This window comes from Mirounga angustirostris, unplaced genomic scaffold, assembly GCF_029215605.1.
Source record: "Mirounga angustirostris isolate CCGP_5_RB_7025 unplaced genomic scaffold, mMirAng1.0.hap1 SCAF_2, whole genome shotgun sequence".
NCBI lineage: Eukaryota > Metazoa > Chordata > Mammalia > Carnivora > Phocidae > Mirounga > Mirounga angustirostris.
In genome coordinates, this window is record NW_026991710.1 from 98,524,351 (window position 1) to 98,542,238 (window position 17,888).

The 17,888-nt window shown below is 37.1% G+C and overlaps 2 protein-coding genes across 8 annotated transcripts in view; one reads left to right on the top strand and one right to left on the bottom strand.

The window, feature by feature from the left end:
- USP53 (ubiquitin specific peptidase 53) overlaps positions 1 to 17,888 on the top strand; it is a 132,780-nt gene that overhangs the window by 95,793 nt on the left and 19,099 nt on the right. For 5 of the 7 annotated variants that reach the window (XM_045880515.3, XM_045880514.3, XM_064584982.1 and 2 more), the window contains 2 exons: positions 6,440 to 6,513; positions 9,617 to 9,770. The exons of 1 other annotated variant lie outside the window; for it this stretch is intronic. The gene's annotated coding sequence lies outside the window, so the exon portion shown is untranslated. The remainder of the gene's footprint in view (positions 1 to 6,439; positions 6,514 to 9,616; positions 9,771 to 17,888) is intronic. One more of the 7 variants, XM_064584981.1, reaches the window with a different exon arrangement.
- FABP2 (fatty acid binding protein 2) lies at positions 1,168 to 5,031 on the bottom strand. The gene is made up of 4 exons (XM_045880511.3): positions 4,449 to 5,031; positions 3,084 to 3,256; positions 1,604 to 1,711; positions 1,168 to 1,302 (listed from the first exon to the last, which is right to left on the bottom strand). The coding sequence occupies exons 1-4, from the start codon at positions 4,513 to 4,515 to the stop codon at positions 1,252 to 1,254; spliced, it is 399 nt and encodes a 132-aa protein (XP_045736467.1). The 5' UTR covers positions 4,516 to 5,031; the 3' UTR covers positions 1,168 to 1,251.

Consider the following 17,888-nt stretch of genomic DNA (forward strand, 5'->3'; position numbering starts at 1 on the left):
GCAGGGGGAGCAAGAGAGGGAGAAGCAGGCTTCCCGCTGAGCAGGGAGCCCAATGTGGGGCTCGATCCCAGGACCCTGGGATCATGACCTGAGCCGAAGGCAGACGCTTAATGACTGAGCCACCCAGGCACCCCTATGTAGCAGTTTATTTTAAGCTGATAGTCACTTAAGTGTGAATGAGCCTAAAAGCACTTCCTTTTTTACCTCTCCCCATGTTTAATGCTTTTGACATCATATTTTATATCTTTTTATTTTGTGTATTTTTTAACTACTTAGGTAGTTATGGTTATTTTTACTATTTTTGGTTTTTAACCCATACTAGCTTTTAAGTGGCTGATCACAGCCTTGACTATATATTTGCTTTACTAGTGAGATTTTTTTCTTTTATATATTTTCTTATTTCTAGTCATGGCATTTTCTTTTCCAGTTAAAGAAGATGCTTTAACGGTTCTTGTAAGGCTGGTTTAGTGGTGATGACCTCCTTTAGCTTTTGCTTGTCTGGAAAACTCTTTCTCTCCCCTTTAATTTTGAATGATAACCTTGTAGGGTAGAGTATTCTTGGTTGTAAGTTCTTCCCTTTTAGCACTTTAAATATATCCTGCTACTCCCTTTTGGCCTACAAAGTTTCTGCTGAAAACTCATGCCCAGTGTAGGATTTTAAAGACCCGCATGCAGTCTGTCTTTTTAGTTTACCAAATGTGAAAAAAACAACAACAACAAACCATATAGTCTATCAATGCATATGTCACATAGCTTTTTTTTTTTTTTAAGATTTTATTTATTTATTTGACAGCGAGAGAGGGAACACAAGCAGGGGAGTGGGAGAGGAAGAAACAGGCTTCCTGCCAAGCAGGGAGCCCGATGCGGGACTCAATCCAGGACCCTGGGATCATGACCTGAGCTGAAGGCAGACGCTTAACGACTGAGCCACCCAGGCGCCCCAGCTTTCTTTTTTTTTTTTTTTAAATGAGAAGCTACTTATAAAACAATGTAGAAACAAAGTTTATTCATCTGTGTTAAAAAATGGCACAAATTCTTTTAGAACACCAATACAGCAATGAACGTACATCTTAGGGAATGTAAAACAAATTAAATCCTAATTAGCTTTTACTTGTTTTGCCTTGGTCAGATTAGAAATGTGAGTCACTGGTTATGTTTACAAAAGGACTAATCAGAGAGAGAAAAACAGTTTTATTACAATATAGATTTTCCATTCACTTTGTATTCTGGTCTGTACTCCAAGAATAAAGCTCATTCCTTTTTGAAGATCCTCTGGGCTTCTACTCCTTCATATATGTAAGTCTGAAAGGTGTTAACAAGCATAGAAGAAATTGACATTAAGATTTAAGGCTCAGTTAAGAAAAATGTTAGTATTATTATAGCTTTGAAATGATTATAGTATTTTTTTCTTAGTCTTTATAGCAACATTTTATACAAACACATTTTTGGTTTTTAGTCACATTTTTAGTTAAAATAAGTAAGATTTATGAGAAAAATAATAGTTTATTTGTTGAAGATATAACTCAGCAATCACAAATATAAAATTATTATTATGTAATTATTTTTGTCTTTAGGAAGTAGCTATGATCTTTTTACCACTCACCTGAACCAATTCACCATCTATAATTTCTCGGATAGCATTCAGTTCATTTCCATTGTCTATCCGTTTGAATTTTCCAACAAGTTTATTTCCTTCTAGGTTCCAAGTACCCTATAAATGTAAAATAATAGTAATAAATAATAATAATAATAATAACAAATAGCTTTTTTAAGGGTCTTACATATGTTAGGCACTGTTCTGAGTATTATAGATCTACTTCTTCAGTCTTCAAATGACCTTATGAAGTAGATATTACTGTCTCCATTTTATGGTTGAGAAAAATGGGACACAATAATTCACCTAAAGTCATAGAGGCAGGATTGAACCTAGGCTTTTGGGGCTCTAGATTATATGCTGGTAACCCTTATGTTTGTCTCACTCAGTTGTTTCCAAATGCTAAATTTTAAGGTAGATGAGCAATGCTTCCTTTTTCTAAATCTTTCATGTTAAAAAGAGTATCCTAAATTTAGTCATGGTTCAAGTTAGTTTCATGGAGAGCCTAACAACACTGTGTATGTTCTAATTTTATAATTGTTGTAATAATTTAAAAATGGCCATTGGGATGCCTGGCTGGCTTAGTTGATGGAGCATGCAACTTTTGATCTTGGGTTGTGGGTTCAAGTCCCATGTTGGGTGTAGAGATTGCTTACAAATAAAGTCTTTAAATAAATAAATGGCCATAAATGATAAAATATTTGACAGTTTGTCATTACAAACATATAATTTAACTAGAAAATCCTGAGGACAAAAATGTTTTAAAAACTCAGTTGAGGGGCGCCTGGGTGGCTCAGTTGGTTAAGCGACTGCCTTCGGCTCAGGTCATGATCCTGGAGTCCCGGGATCGAGTCCCGCATTGGGCTCCCTGCTCGGCAGGGAGCCTGCTTTTCCCTCTGACCCTCCCCCCTCTCACGTGCTCTCTCTCTCTCACTCTCTCTCAAATAAATAAATAAAATCTTTAAAAAAAAAAAAAACTCAGTTGAAAAATACGACTATCTAAAATTTTTTATTTTAAACATTAAAAGATGTATTCCCAGTGACCTACAATGTAGCATGCATCAGACTTTTCCATTTGGTCACCCATTCATTAATTAATTTATTCATTTATTTTATTATTTTAGTGTATTTTTTAAATGACTATTAAGCTTAAGTTAGATAAATCTAAAAGCTTTTGGTGCTATCAGGTATGTAAAGTTGAAAACACTGAGCTTCAGTTTTCTTTATGAATAATAGGTCTATATTTAATCATCCAAAGGATGTTTTTCTAATTCTTATTGTTCAATCCAGATTATTTACAGATGTATGAAAATAAAAACATTAGACTTAAATATCCTGCCAATTTGTGCAATATATAATGTGGATAAATTCTATTGGCTGCTTCAGTAAATGAAGGAGGCTTAACATTAAACATCCAGTGACAGAAAAGAGATTATTTTAATATTGTGTAGAAAAATCAAGAATGTATTGCTTGTAAAAAGTATCTTACACTGAGTTCAGTTCCATCTGCTAGGCTGTAATTAAAAGTGACACCAAGCTCAAAAACAATTTCAATGGTACGAAAAGTGCTTGATTCTTTGACGGTGAATTTATTTCCTTCTTGTGTAACTGTCAGTTTCAAATTGTCATGAGCTGCAAGCTTCCTTTTCACCATGTTAACACCTGCAAAGCAAAAGATGTTGGAGAAAATAGAGTCAAAATGCCATAGAAAGTGTTTATTTCAACAAGTTCTGTTTTATTTATTTGTTTATGTACATTTTGAGGGTGGGAAGGAAAACTTGATTGCATTGCCTTTGTACAAGAGCATTCAGATTGCCTCTTACAGAAAAAATTCAGGCTTAGTCAGATCAAGAGTAGTGATTCAAGTTATGTTTCCAAAACTTATGAGAAATTAAATGAAAAACAGAATTGTAGAATCTTACAACTGAGTAATTTTAATATAATTATCAAACTTTTTGCTTCAGTGTTAATTAAACTAAATTCCAGAAATGTCAAACAAAGGATTAAATATATTAATATATTTATAAGGAACTTTAATTCTGCATAAACAGTATTTTTAAACATTTTTTGACTTTCCATAATGGCTTTAAAATTTTGAACTTCATAATTCTCTTTGCTTTTTGTGGCATTTCTATCACAAAAATGAGAAAATTGGCAAAGATTGCAGTCAAATTCATTATTGTAAGAATGTGCAAATCCCATAAATTTCAACATGGAATTCTGGAACTATAGGATATAATTGATGCAAATTTTGTTTTTGGGGAATGACTCCAATTTGTTTGCACATCTCACACAGTGTATGAGCTGCCAGAGTATTGGAATAGATATTAAATTTGTTAAATTAAAACCCGCATAGAAACCACATGGAATCATGAGATTATTCCCAAAATTTTATGTCAGAGGAAATGAGAATTACATCTAATTTATTTAGAGCTGTGAATCATGATAGAACTTTTTTTTCCCCATTGCTTTACTATATGATCTTTGTTTTTCCATCCCCTAGAATTCAACGTTTTGAAGTTTTCATTATGCACTGCCCTTTTTTACTCTCTAAACCAAAAAAAAAAGAGTAAGTTTTCAATGATACAGGCACAATCAGCAGTTGAAGAGTGAGTGAATCATACCTGGATCTTTTTTGTTTCAGAGAACTCAATCTTTTCTCCCACTAGTGAAACTGTAGTTTTCCTAATATAAGAAGTGAGAATATTGTTTTCCCTACTCTGAGCCTCATACATTTTGGATCCTCACCACCAGAACAGGAGTCATTCCCTAAACCCTGAGGTTTAGAAGGAATTAGAAGGAAAAATGTCTGTGAAGAACAAAATAACAAGCCACTAAAGAATTAAGCCCTTACCCATTTTTTCCATGAACTTGTCATAGTTCGCGTTCCGGTCTATCTTCCAAGTACCATCAAAAGCCATGATCTTCAGCTGAGTCAGCCTCTAAGCAATCAGAGATTCAGGTCTGTCCTTAGGAGACAATTTATTCTAATTCTTATCTTAGAACCAGCTTCATACTGTGATGTGGAAGTTTAAAGTTTAAAAGGTCACTTAACTACACTAATGCCCAGCCATTGTGGTTTATCTTTCTATAAATTTCTTAGTTCCTCTCCGGAAATTCAACTGAATTACAGTTGACCCTTGAACAACATGGGTTTGAATTGCATGGATCCACTTATATATGGATTTTTTTCAATAAATACAGTACAATATTGTAAATGTATTTGTTCTTCCTTATTTTTTAAATATTTTCTCTAACTTACTTTAGTGTAAGACTATAGTCTGTAATACATATGACATACAAGATATGTATTAATTGACTGTTTATGTTATCAGGAAGACTTCCAGTCAACAGTGGACTATTAGTGTTTCAGTTTTTGAGGAGTCAAAGGTTATACAAGGATTTTTGACTGCATGGGGAGGGTTGGTGCCCCTGACCCCTCCCCCCATGTTGTTCAGGAGTCAACTATAAAACATGATAAACAGTACCTAGTCTATCTCAAACTACAACTTGTGAGTACATTTATTTCAAGAACTAGAATGTGTACTCTCTTAAAATAGGTTTTCTGCTTATAAGTTCAAAGTGCTCACTACATTGGAGGTAACACAATTTAGAACATATATCAGATAACATCTGGGAAATGAGACAATTAATGACCTATCCCTTTTTTACAATAGCAATTACCTTGTAAAGTAAGATTTTATGACCAAATATAAATAAAAAGTTAAAGTTAATATGATACTGAGACTGAAGTTTTATTTATTTTACTAATATGTTCTTTTGCATTGTGCTTTTGGGTTGCCAGGAGTTTGGTAAATATCCTGACACCTGGTACAGTCCATAACACATGGGTGCTCACTGGGGTTTTTGTTTTGGTCTTGAATGATGATAGGCAGCTGAGAAAAATATTAAGAGGTAGAAATGTAGCTAGATAACTCGAAAACTTCCATTAGAGAAACAGTTTTAAACATCTGCCATGTAAAGAGAAAACAAAAACCAGATATCAGCTATGCCATTAATTAAAACCATTCCTTGGTTTTACTCTTATTCCCTCTCATCCCCAATCCTGGTGCAATCAGAAGCTAAAAGTCAATATGTATATGGGACGAGACCATGGAGGATAGCTAAAAAGGTAAAAAGTAAAGGAGGTCACCATATCTCTCCTTTCCCCCACTGCAGGCTTTCAGCCTGGAGCAGGACTGAGCTGGTAGAGGAAACACATTAACTTATTATGACGTGTAGAGTTTTGGTTATTAACTAGTCTGAATATATCACTTGCTAAGAAGAGACCATTATTGTGAATAAATGTGACCAAAGAAACTCTTATTAACTCAAGGTCAGTAGAGAAACTAAAGAGCATGCCCAACATTTCATTCAGGGTTAGAGGAAGGATGTATCTTAACGCATTTGAACAGGAAACTGGGGAAATAGAATTAAGTTTTTAATTTTTTTTTTAAGTAGGCTTCATGCTGGGCATGAACTCACGGGGCTTGAACTCACAACCCTGAGATCAAGACTGAGCTGAGATCAAGAATCAGATGCTTAACCAACCAAGTCACCCAGGCATCTCTAGTTTTTAATTTTGATTGTATCCATTAGGCACACTTTTTCAGTGGAGTTGCCCACTTATTATTTTATCAAGTAAACACATTAAAAAGCTAACTACCTTCCACTAGCTCCATTATTTCATTAAGAGAGAAAAAGACATCAAAACAGAGAGAGAGAAAGGGAGAGGGGTGTTGGGGAAGAGAGATTGTAATTTTAGAATACTAGAAGTCCTTTACATTTGTAACTAACTTTATGAAAAAAAAAATGATTACTTTGTTTTTCTCCCTTTTATCAAAGATAATGAAAACTCATCATTTGGGAACCATAACCCTAGTATACTTCCATTTGAGAAGGGAGCATAATAGGATCAGGTAAGCAAATAGCACTTGAACTCATGCCAACCTACTAACAGAATGGACATGTTAAACTTTTCAGTCTTCCATTTATCAGTGGCAATCTCCTAATTTAAAGTCAGGAGTCCCTGTTGTCTGTAGAGTGGCACCCTTGGATTTTTTAAATGAGTAGATCAAATTTTTAACATTATACTTTTCCAGCTTCCCAACTCTGTAGCTTCTCAATTCTTTTTTTTTTTTTTTTTTTTTTTTTTTTTGAGAGAGAGAATGAGATAGAGAGAGAGCATGAGAGGGGGGAGGGTCAGAGGGAGAAGCAGACTCCCTGCTGAGCAGGGAGCCTGATGTGGGACTCGATCCCATGACTCCAGGATCATGACCTGAGCCGAAGGCAGTCGCTTAACCAACTGAGCCACCCAGGCGCCCTGTAGCTTCTCAATTCTTACTACTCAACTGGACCCAGCTAGAAAAGATTATATAGAACCTATAGACCAAGTTCCCTGCAGACCTCTCCTACTGATGATACAACTGGACCATCTGGCTGAGGGCTGACCCAGTTCTTTATTTTCTTCTCTGATAAAGCTAGAAGACTAAGGGTCCTGCAGCTTGGGAGAGTGGGTGGATTAGGTGTGTGGGCGCAGATGCTCTCTCTCTCTCTCTCTCTAGGCTCATAGTCCATGTTAGTCACGGAGTGGTATGGAAGAAGTGGAAATCAACAGAAGCTCCTGGTGATCCCTATCCCATCCCTGCAGGGGATTGTAAGAATTACATTCCTAACATGGCTTATGAAGCCCCTACTCATTTTCCCTGCACCAAGCCCTGTGCTATGACACATGCATGGTTTCTAGGCTCAGCTGAATCGTCCGCACTGTCTGGCAAGACTTCTCTGGGTCCCAGTCAACTCCCTCTTCATTTCATGACAGTATCTTTCATAATTTTTTTCTATTAAAAGCAGAGTTTTATTCTTTTTAAAAATTATTTTATTGAAGTGTAGTTGACACAATGTTACATTAGTTCCAGGTGTACGACATAGTCATTCAGCAACTCTATACATTATGCTGTGCTCACCACAAGTGTAGCCACCATCTGTCACCACACAACGCTATTACAGTATCACTATTTTCCCTTGGTTGTGCTTTTTATTCTTGTGACCTATTCATTCTCTAACTGGAAGCCTATATCTCCCCTTCACCTATTTTGCCCATCCTCCCAACCCTCTCCCTCTGGCAACTACCCTATCCCTCTGTTTTCTGTATTTATGGGTCTGTTTCTGCTTTATTTTATTTTTTAGATTCCACGTGTAAGTGAAATTATATTTTATTTGTCTTTCTCTCTCTCTCATTTCACTTAGCATAATATGACCTAGGTTTATCCATGTTGTCTCTAATTGTAAGCTCTCATTCTTTTTTATGGTTGAATAATATTCCATTATATGTATTCCATTATATTTGTCTGTCTATGTCACATCTTCTTTATCCATTCATTATTCAATGGACACGTGGGCTGCTTCCCTAGCTTGGCTACTGTAAATAATGCTGCAATAAACATAGGGTGCATATATCTTTTCAAATTAACATTTTTGTTTTCTTTGGGCAAATACCCAATAGTGGAATTACCATATCATATGGTATTTCTTTCTTTTTTTTAAGATTTTTTTAAAGTAATCTCTACACCCAGTGTGATGCTCAAACTCACAACCCCAAGATCAAGAGTCGCATGTTCTTTTTATTTTTTTAATTTAATTTAATTTTATTATGTTAGTCACCAAGAGTCGTGTGTTCTACCAACTGAGCCAGCCAGGTGCCCCTATATGGCATTTCTATTTTTAACTTTTGAGGAACCCCAATACTGTTTTCCACAAGGGCTGCACCAATTTACATTCTCCCCAACAATGCACAAGGGTTATTTTTTCTCCATATCCTCATCAACACTTGTTAATCCTTGTCTTTTTGATACTAGCCATTCTGACAGGTGTGAGGTGATAATTCATTGTGGTTTTGATTTGCATTTCCCTGATGATTAGGGATGTTGAACATCTTTTCATGTATCTGTTGACCATCTTCTTCTTTAGAAAATCTCTATGCAGGTCCTCTGCCCATTTTAATTGGATTATTTGTTTTTTTGGTGTTGATTTAATCATTTTCTTATACTCTTCTTCCCTTGCCTTCAGCAGATGATCTACATACTACTCCACAGGGGAAATAAACCATCAAATAATAATTCCCTCAATTTGTGCCTTCTCATTTTCAATATCACCTGTTAGTACTTTCTTTACTGCTATAAATTCTTTTACCCACTTATTTACTCAACAAATATTAGAATTTCTACTGTGACCCAGGCACTATGCTAAAGTGTAGAAGAATGAATACATACAGTTTCAGTCAAGAGGAAGCAAGGCTTAAAATTATAATAGTGAGGCACATGCAAAGACTTTCCCCCCTGCATTTTCATATTTGCCCCTATCTTTCTCTTTTGTTTATTAAGCTGAGGTGGGATCTTTTCTCCTTCATATCAAGATGGTCAAGTCTTTCCCATTTTAAGAAATGAAAAGACTCTCTGGATTCTTTTTATGTTTCTAGAAACTATTCAGTCTTTCTCCTTCCCTTTATAGCCAGGCTTCCTGAGAAAATAATCTATACTTGTCTCTACACTCTTCTCTTCTGTTAGTGCCTCAATCTACTGCAATACCAGCTTTCATATTCACCACTCCACTGAAACTACTCACTGAGGTCATAGATGAATTTTTTGTTGCCAAACACTATGCACACATCTTGGCCTTTATTTTATGTTACTGCAGCATTCCAGACTATTGACTCTTCCCCACTTGGAAATTTCTCCTTTTCTTTTCCTGATTTGATTCTTTCTTGACATTCAACTTACTTCTCTGAATGCTCCTTTTTAGGCTCTTCCATGGGCAATTGTTCCTCATTTGACACCTTATATTTAAATATCTTAAGATCTCTTTTCATTCCACACAGTCTATCTGGGCCATCTTTTTCATTCCCATGTTTTCAGTTTCCATCTATGTGATTCCAAACTTCAGAGTTACAACCCAGATCTCTCTCCTACCAGATACCTATTCCAATTTTTTTTTTTTTTAAGATTTTATTTACTTATTTGACAGAGCACAAGAAGGGGGAGCAGCAGACAGAGGGAGAGGAGAAGCAGGCTCCCCTCTGAGCAGGGAGCCCGATGCGGAGCTCGATCCCAGGACCCTGGGATCATGACCTGAGCTGAAGGCAGACACTTAACCAACTGAGCCACCCAGGCATCCCGAGGTACCTATTCCTTACCGGGTTTCTCTACCTGCATGCTTTATCGGCACCTCAAATTCCACACAACTGGAAAGGAGCTTAACTTTCCACTTAGCCTTGTTCTCTCCTCTTCTATTTCCTGTATCAGTGATTGATTCTGCCATTCTAGGGATAATTCTAATGTCTTTCCTCTCCTTTATTCTCACCTTTCCATTTTATCAACAAATCAACGTTTACTCCCTAATATCACTTAAGTATATCACCTCTTTGTATTTTCTAGTAGTCACTATCACTCACCTAGTTTGCTACAATAATTTAAATGGTGTTCCCCTCCTCCAGTCTCTGAGAATCTGTTTTGTCTAGAGAATTATCTTCATAAAATGCACATGTGACCATGTCCTGTCTTTGCATATTATCATCCAGGGATTCCCTATTGCCATCAGCATAAAATTCTATATTCCTTACCTCTCCTGTTCACCTCGCTTTACTCTTCCCCTATCCAAGGTGCTCTGATCTCTCCCATCTCTGTATTCTTGTCCATCTTCTTAACTCTGCTTGTAAATCCCACCCCTTACTCCATGCTCTCCCTACCTAGCACCCACTTAGATTTTCAGAGTCAACTCAGTTTCACCTATCCAACAAGCTGCCTTGCCTTCCTCCTTCCTGCTGGTCTGGGCTAACTCTTCTTTGCCTGTGCTCCAGTATTGCCATCAGAACCCTTTTACACTTACTGCATTGATTATAGTATCTGTTAGCCTGTTTCTTCTAAGAGATTTTCAAATTTGAGGGCAGAGACGATTCAAAGATTTTATTTATTTGACGGAGAGAGACAGTGAGAGAGGGAACACCAGCAGGGGGAGTGGGAGAGGGAGAAGCAGGCTTCCCGCTGAGCAGGGAGCCCGATGTGGGGCTGGATCCCAGGACATTGGGATCATGACCTAAGCCGAAGGCAGATGCTCAAGGACTGAGCCACCCAGGCGCCCCGGCAGAGACGATTCAAAATGGGTACAAAATATGTACAAAGTAAGCTTATGTATCCTAATTAAAGCCTTTGTTGCCTGTTTAGAAGTGCCATTTGTTTCCCAGTCTGGGTTTAGCATGTGGGTGTTTAACCAGCTAACAGTTTGTTTAATAATGAACAGTACCCCACTGCCTTCTAATTTGATACTAGGGTCATGGGCTTACCCAGTGTAATATTTTGACTCCCTGCCTATTTTGCAACCTAATTGAGGAGTCTCCGTTTGCAGGCTTTCCAAAGGAAAGTTAATTGCAGATCATAGGCTCCAAAGCTATCTGGTTGGCAGAATACTACAAGGGACTTTGGCTCCTTGATGGAATGAAGCAAACTTTTATCTCAGAGTGAAAGAATAATGTTGCCAAAGTGCTACTTTTTTAGGCATAGCAGAAGTAATCCTGTAGAAATCAAGAAAATGTTACCAGTGTTAGGAAAAGCATCAGTTGACTTTGCTATACCGTAGCTTTACATCCTTGCCACAGAGAAACACACTTAGTGGGAAGACTACCATGACTGTATATGTCACTGTAGAAAATTTTGAAAATACAGCTAAGCCCAAAGAAAAGTAAAAATTACTCAAGACCTTATCTCTCAAGGTAGTTGGAGCTAGCATTTATATATATATTTATAATGAAATAGATATTATAATTATATATTATATATATTTATACACACATCATTCATTTATATAAAATATGCATGTTATACAAATAGATGAGCTTGTTCTATATATATTATTTTACAAATCTTTAAAAATTAACAACCTTGGGGAGCCTAGATGGCTCAGTCGGTTAAGCATCTGCCTTAGGCTCAGGTCATGATCCCAGGGTGCTGGGATCGAGGGCCACATCGGGCTCCCTGCTCGGCGGGGAGCCTGCTTCTCCCTCTGCCTCTGCCTGCTGCTTCCCCTGCTTGTGCTCTCTCTCTGTCAAATAAATAAATAAAATGTTTTAAAAAAATAAAAATTGACAACCTTATCAAAATTTTTCCATTTCATTAAATATTCCTCTACATCATTAAGAAATTTTTAAAATTTATTTATTTATTTATTTATTTATTTATCTATCTATCTGGGTGGGGGCAGAGGGAGAGGGAGAGAATCTTAAGCAGGTTTATGTACGATTCATCTAGTTTTACGTATGTTTGAACACACTCACGCATTTTGTGTGTATATATATTTATGTATTTCTATGTACCCATATGTGTGTATATGTACACATAGATATGTATATGTGTATACTCCTTTAAGTTTGTGTGTGCATAGAGACCCATGCACATATCTTCATTTGATCAAGATGCAAGGGCATCAGGGCACAGTCTTCTCTTTTCAGGGAGCTTATCTATATGGAAGACCAACCTTTGAAATACAGATAAAGTCCCTAAACAACATCAGTCAGTCAGACATTGAAATTTGCCCCCAATGAATGTTGGTTCCCTTTTCAGTAGGCGTTTGCTTCTTCAAGCATCTCCCTGTTAAAGAAACAGATTAATTTAAATAGAATCACTCTTTAATAACTTAAATTGGCCTTTTACAATCTGTTTTTTCATCCATTCATTCCTCTGCTCATCCTTCTGTAACCAGGGGTTGAATGAACACAATTTATGGAGCTTAACTAAAATGCAAATTTATTTTTGTCTTTATCTTTCACTGGGAGAAGTTTTTTCCTGTGCCTGCTTAAAAACCTAGGCAGTCCCTTTTTTTTCTGCCCATTCAAGTAATAAGATGTTCTATCAGGGCCTCGGAGTCACACAGCTCCAGGGGGCACCATTTGCATTGTAATCTTTGTAAATGAGACTCCTATAGTTCCAGTAGATTCTAATGGGAATTGGGCCCCTGGAGTTTTGCAACAGGACCTTGAGTCCTAAGGCCACGTTCATATCAAAATCATAGCTTTAATTCAGTATTGAGGAATGTTTTGTCTAACATATTAAAGAATACTTTACTCTTCATTCAAAATTGAGACTTCTCCTCTACACTCTACCTTCATTCCAGGGCCTGGCTGCAGGCAAGCCATAAACCTTCTTCCTTCTGGCCTCTAGGGTTGGAGGGCAGAATGGGAGGTAGAGAGAGGCGGCGCCCCTTTCATTGTCCTGGCCCTCAGGCTAGCTCTCCAGAGGTAGCAGTGCCTCATCCTCGGTGCCCTTCAGCTTCTGCCTGCAGCTGCTAGGTTGTCTTTAATCCTCTCAGACCATCCTTTTGGACAGGATACCTTTTTAAATGACCCCAGAATAATATTCCTACCCTTAGTTTTCATCTAGTTCCTAGAATTCCCATACTTTCGACCCACAATGAGAGGAGAGTGCAGTACCTTCCTAGTCACCTGCCTCTATGTTGCTGTAATAGTCTGCTTTAGCAGGCACAGGTGAGGGCCAGACATCATTACCTGGCACCCCTCACTCAGGACTGGGACTAGGGCGGAGCTAGTGAAAGGGGATGCCAGAATACTCAGCACTCAAGATAAAAATATTTTAGTGAAACATTAAAAAATATATATATATTAATGGAAACAAATACGATGAGCTAGATATCAAATTTTTATTTTTATTTTTAAGATTTTATTTATTTATTTGAGAGAGAGATAGTGAGAAAGAGCAGGAGCCAGGAGGAGAGGGAGAAGCAGGCTCCCCACTGAGCAGGAAACCCATCGCGGTGCTTGATCCCAGGACCCGGGGACCATGACCTAAGCCGAAGGCAGACACTTAACTGACTGCACCACCCAGACACCCCAAGATATCAAAATTTTAAATAAAGACAGGGTTAGTGCAAGAGATAGTGAATTCTCTGTCCAACTCCTCTATTCTGCTTACATCCCCACCTCTACAGTCAGTTCTTAGGAGCTCTTCTGAAACAGCTCATTCCATAATTTCTGATCAGTTTATCGTGAGTGTAAATAGAGACTCACCTTCAGAGGTGGAATGATGAGCTTGTATTGTTCAGAGGAAAATGAAGGACCTTCAAGCTAGTAAATTGTCAGTTCCTTTGTAAGAGTGTTTTCCATTGTTTTAACATAGTGGTTTAAGTCAGACTTTTTGTCAAAGAATACAGGTATGCTTGTCATTGTAGGCACTGAAATTTTTTTGAAACCTATTTTCAAAGTTTTTGTTTTTTAAGCTGATGTATTAAAGGGGTAATTTAATCAATAAATATGTGTTGTCTATATAGCTGACTTCATACAGAGCTATTGGCTCCAAGGATTTTGAGTAGTCGGAAAGAATTCTCTAAAATCAATTAGGGCGACTTTGGCCTGTTTGTGTAACCCAGGACAAATTAGTAAATTCCCCTCCTGAAGTCCAGCTGCAGCGTATGGTTCAGTAACACCCAGGGGTCAGCTATTGTTGCCTTGGTCCATTAAATGACCCTGCTCCGTAAGCACAGCCTAAAATTCATCTGGCTCAGTAAACAGCACTGTAATATGCTGGCCACAGAAAAGAGGATTTTATAGAACTGTTCCTGCTTGGAATAGCATAATCGGGAATTGAATTAATTATGATCCAAAAAGTTGTCTTAGCCCATGTCATATGAGTTCTAAAACCCCAAACGCCAAAATCTTACTATGTAAAAATGATCCATATAATACAAAAACAGGCACATAACTTGAATTGAATTTCACAACATGTTGTTTTCCTAAAATACAGTCTTAAGAGTTCTTGCAAATCAGTTCCTGCTGCTTTATAAATGACCATATTTACACCGAATTACAACAGCCCTCCTGCAGTGGAGGCCAGCTTGTTCAGAGAACGGATTAGGGCCCAATGACACCAGGGACTCTACAGCCCCATTCCTGCAAGTGAGCAGAAGGTCAGTGAAAATGAAGCATATCATGAAGTTCACATTTCTAACAAACATCTTGCAAAGAACAAAACGGGCATTCAAGAAACATGTACAAGTTTACTTAATATTCTTAATTAACATTAGCATTGATATGAAAGTATACACTTCACATACATACTACGAAGAATAACCAAATAAATCCCATTTTAGCCACTCCTAGTTTAAAAAGTGCAATAGTACTGTGGGAGGCCTCCCCGCTTAGTGCTCACTAGTTCCCAGTGGCTCTCTGCCTTGAGCACCTGAGAGGCTTTGCCTGCAGGCTTTCCTCTGGTCAAGAACCATGCTCAGCCCCTGCAAGCAGGGCATGCTGGATGTGCCAGGGAAGGAAGCCATCGGGAGCAACCCTCAAGTAATAATGGGAAGGAGCTAGTAGATAGATATCTAAGCTTCTTGGTCCCTCAGGTGGGATGACTTTGACATGTATTCTCTACAGCGTTTAAGAGGTCCCCAGTGATATTGAGCCTCGGTTGCTCACAGTAATAATCTGCTTATAACTTACCTGTGTAGACTTCCTCTCTCTTCCTTCCCTTCCCATTTGACTTCTCTACTCCCTTACCAGTATCTGCTGGGATAACTTCCTACTTACCTCAGATTCTTACATCAGGTTTTGCTTCTAGGGACTCTAACAATTGCCAATACTGTTGAAGCTCCTTATTTTCATCCCCAATTTTAACTCTCTGTTTCTGTCCAACCAAGGGTAACTACTGCTTTAATTTTTTTTTTTTATGTTTATCATTGCTTTGCCTTTTTAAGTTTCGTTAGATATATTAAAGATATCAGTAACTGGCAATACATGTTTAGGATTTTTTATTTTGAACAGAACAAATTTATTTCATACTGTATACACCCTTCTGTAATTTTTAAAGAACTAACCATTATGTTTCTAAGACTCATCCATGAGTTCCTTTTTGTTGATATGTCAATAAAGCTATGAATATCTCTGCCCATTGCTGCTGGTACACATGTACCAAGAGTTTACCTGTAAATGAAATTACTGAGTAATAGGCTCTGTGCATCTTCATTTTTTTAAAGTCACATTTCCTAGTAAAGACAATAGTTGTAATGCATATGTCTAATTTTGTTTCCTTTTAAAATCTCACTAAAGCTTTTAAGAAGGCAAAAATACACAGAGATGGGGAAAAGAGAAGATGAGACAATATCAGTAAAATTTCTAAATCTGGAAAGTAAATGGATGAATGGTAAACTGCTTGGTAGGACTGAGAAAGCCAAACCTAACTTAGGGTAAGGGGTGCTGGGAAGGAATCAGAGAACAAACTTAATTTATACTGCAGAATCTTCAAAAGGCCCCATAATTGGTGTCTCTGGAAGATGGGACTAAAGGAGCTAGCTGAAATAATAGTGAATTGATTGAAAGTGTTTAAAGAAGCAGTTAAATTCTCAAATCGCCTTCTCTATACTAAGCCCGTGAGCAATTATTCCTCACAGCCAGCCGAATTATTCTCCAGAGAAGCTAGCACAGAACTGACTGAGGAAAAGTAGACACAGTTGAGGACACAAATACTGTAAAGAAACAGGAAGATTAATTGAATGTGTGCCTATTAAATATCAAGAGATCCACCCTATTCACTTTTTAGAACACCGGAAGCCAGGCCTTTACTCTCTATACAAGATTTTAGAACTCTGGGGGATCTGACCAGACCACGAAGAAAGACCTGAAGAAAATGTCATTGCACTTTCCCCAACAAATGGCCCACCTAGATCACCCAAAGGGAAGTTCACAGTTGACAAGCTCACCAGGCCTTTAGTCACAGACCTTGAAAAACGAACATTTAATTAAGGAGACATTTGAGAAAAGAAATCTCTAATATGGAAGAGAGAGAGAGCAAAACAAATGGATGATAGATTTTAGATCTATGTGGGAAGAATAAAACTTCAAAAATAAAAGTAGGAGTGTAACTCTCATTAATATTTTCAGAAATGTAAGAGAATATGTTTCTTTGGAACAAAAATAGGATGCCATGAAAATTGAACAGAGAATCAGAAACTGCTCTTAGAAATTAAAAATATGAGGGGCGCCTGGGTGGCTCAGTTGTTGGGCGTCTGCCTTCGGCTCAGGTCATGTTCCCAGGGTCCTGGGATCGAGCCCCGCATCGGGCTCCTTGCTCTGCGGGGAGCCTGCTTCTCCCTCTTCCACTCCCCCTGCTTGTGTTCCCTCTCTTGCTGTGTCTCTCACTGTCAAATAAATAAATAAAATCTTTAAAAAGAAAAAAAAGAAATTAAAAATATGATGGAAGAAATGAAATACTTAATAAAAGAGCTGGATGATAAAGAAACATCCCAGAAAATATATTAAAAAGACAAAGAAAAGGAAATTAGAGGAACAGTCTAGGAGTCATAACATTTGAGAAACAGAAATTCAGAATTGAAGAACGGAAGGCAGGAAACCATGCAGCATGTAAGTCACAAGAAAATTCCCCAAATGAAAGATATTTTCCACATTGAATAGGCCCACCAAGTACTTAGTACAGTGGGTGAGAATAGGATCACACTCAGGCACAAAGTGAAATTTCATGTATGTGGGCAAAAAGAAATAATTTTATAAATTTCTGTGATTCTGGGGGGTAGGGTGAGGTGGCAGGGACAGGTGACATACACATCATAATCATGATGGGTTTAAATTTCTCAACAGCATACTGGAAGTTAGATGATCAAGGAGCATTGCCTGCAAAATATAAAGGAAATTGTTGCTTATTTTTCTAATCTAGAATTCTATCCAAACTATCAACTGAGTATTAGGATAGACTACAGATGTTTTCCAGTTATACGTGTCTCAAAAAATTTATCTCATAAACATCTTTTCTGAGAAGCTGCTGGAGGACAAATGTGCATATGAAACTTGGATTTAAAAAAACCCTTAAAACAGATTTTAAAAATAGGGGAAAAAATAATACCAAATAAGTTTTTCAAAGTGGTATATCAATGTATGCTCCCTAAAACAGTGTATATAAGAGTACTTAGCCACGTCTTCATCAATAATTATTTTTCCTCTAAAAATTTGATAGGACTCATTGTGAATCTGTCTGAGCTTGATAGATCCTTTTTGTCTTCTTTATGGGAAATGTTTTAAAAGAGCAATTTAATTCCTTTAATTATAATAATATATATAAGGGTATAGTATAATAATATAATATATATAATACATATCATGTAATATGTATATTATATATACTATAATTTTTTTACTACTATAAATACTATCCATATTTTACATTTTTGAGTTGGTTTCAATCAATTATTTGTTTCTAGATGTTTTTCTTTTGTCTGTTACCAAAAT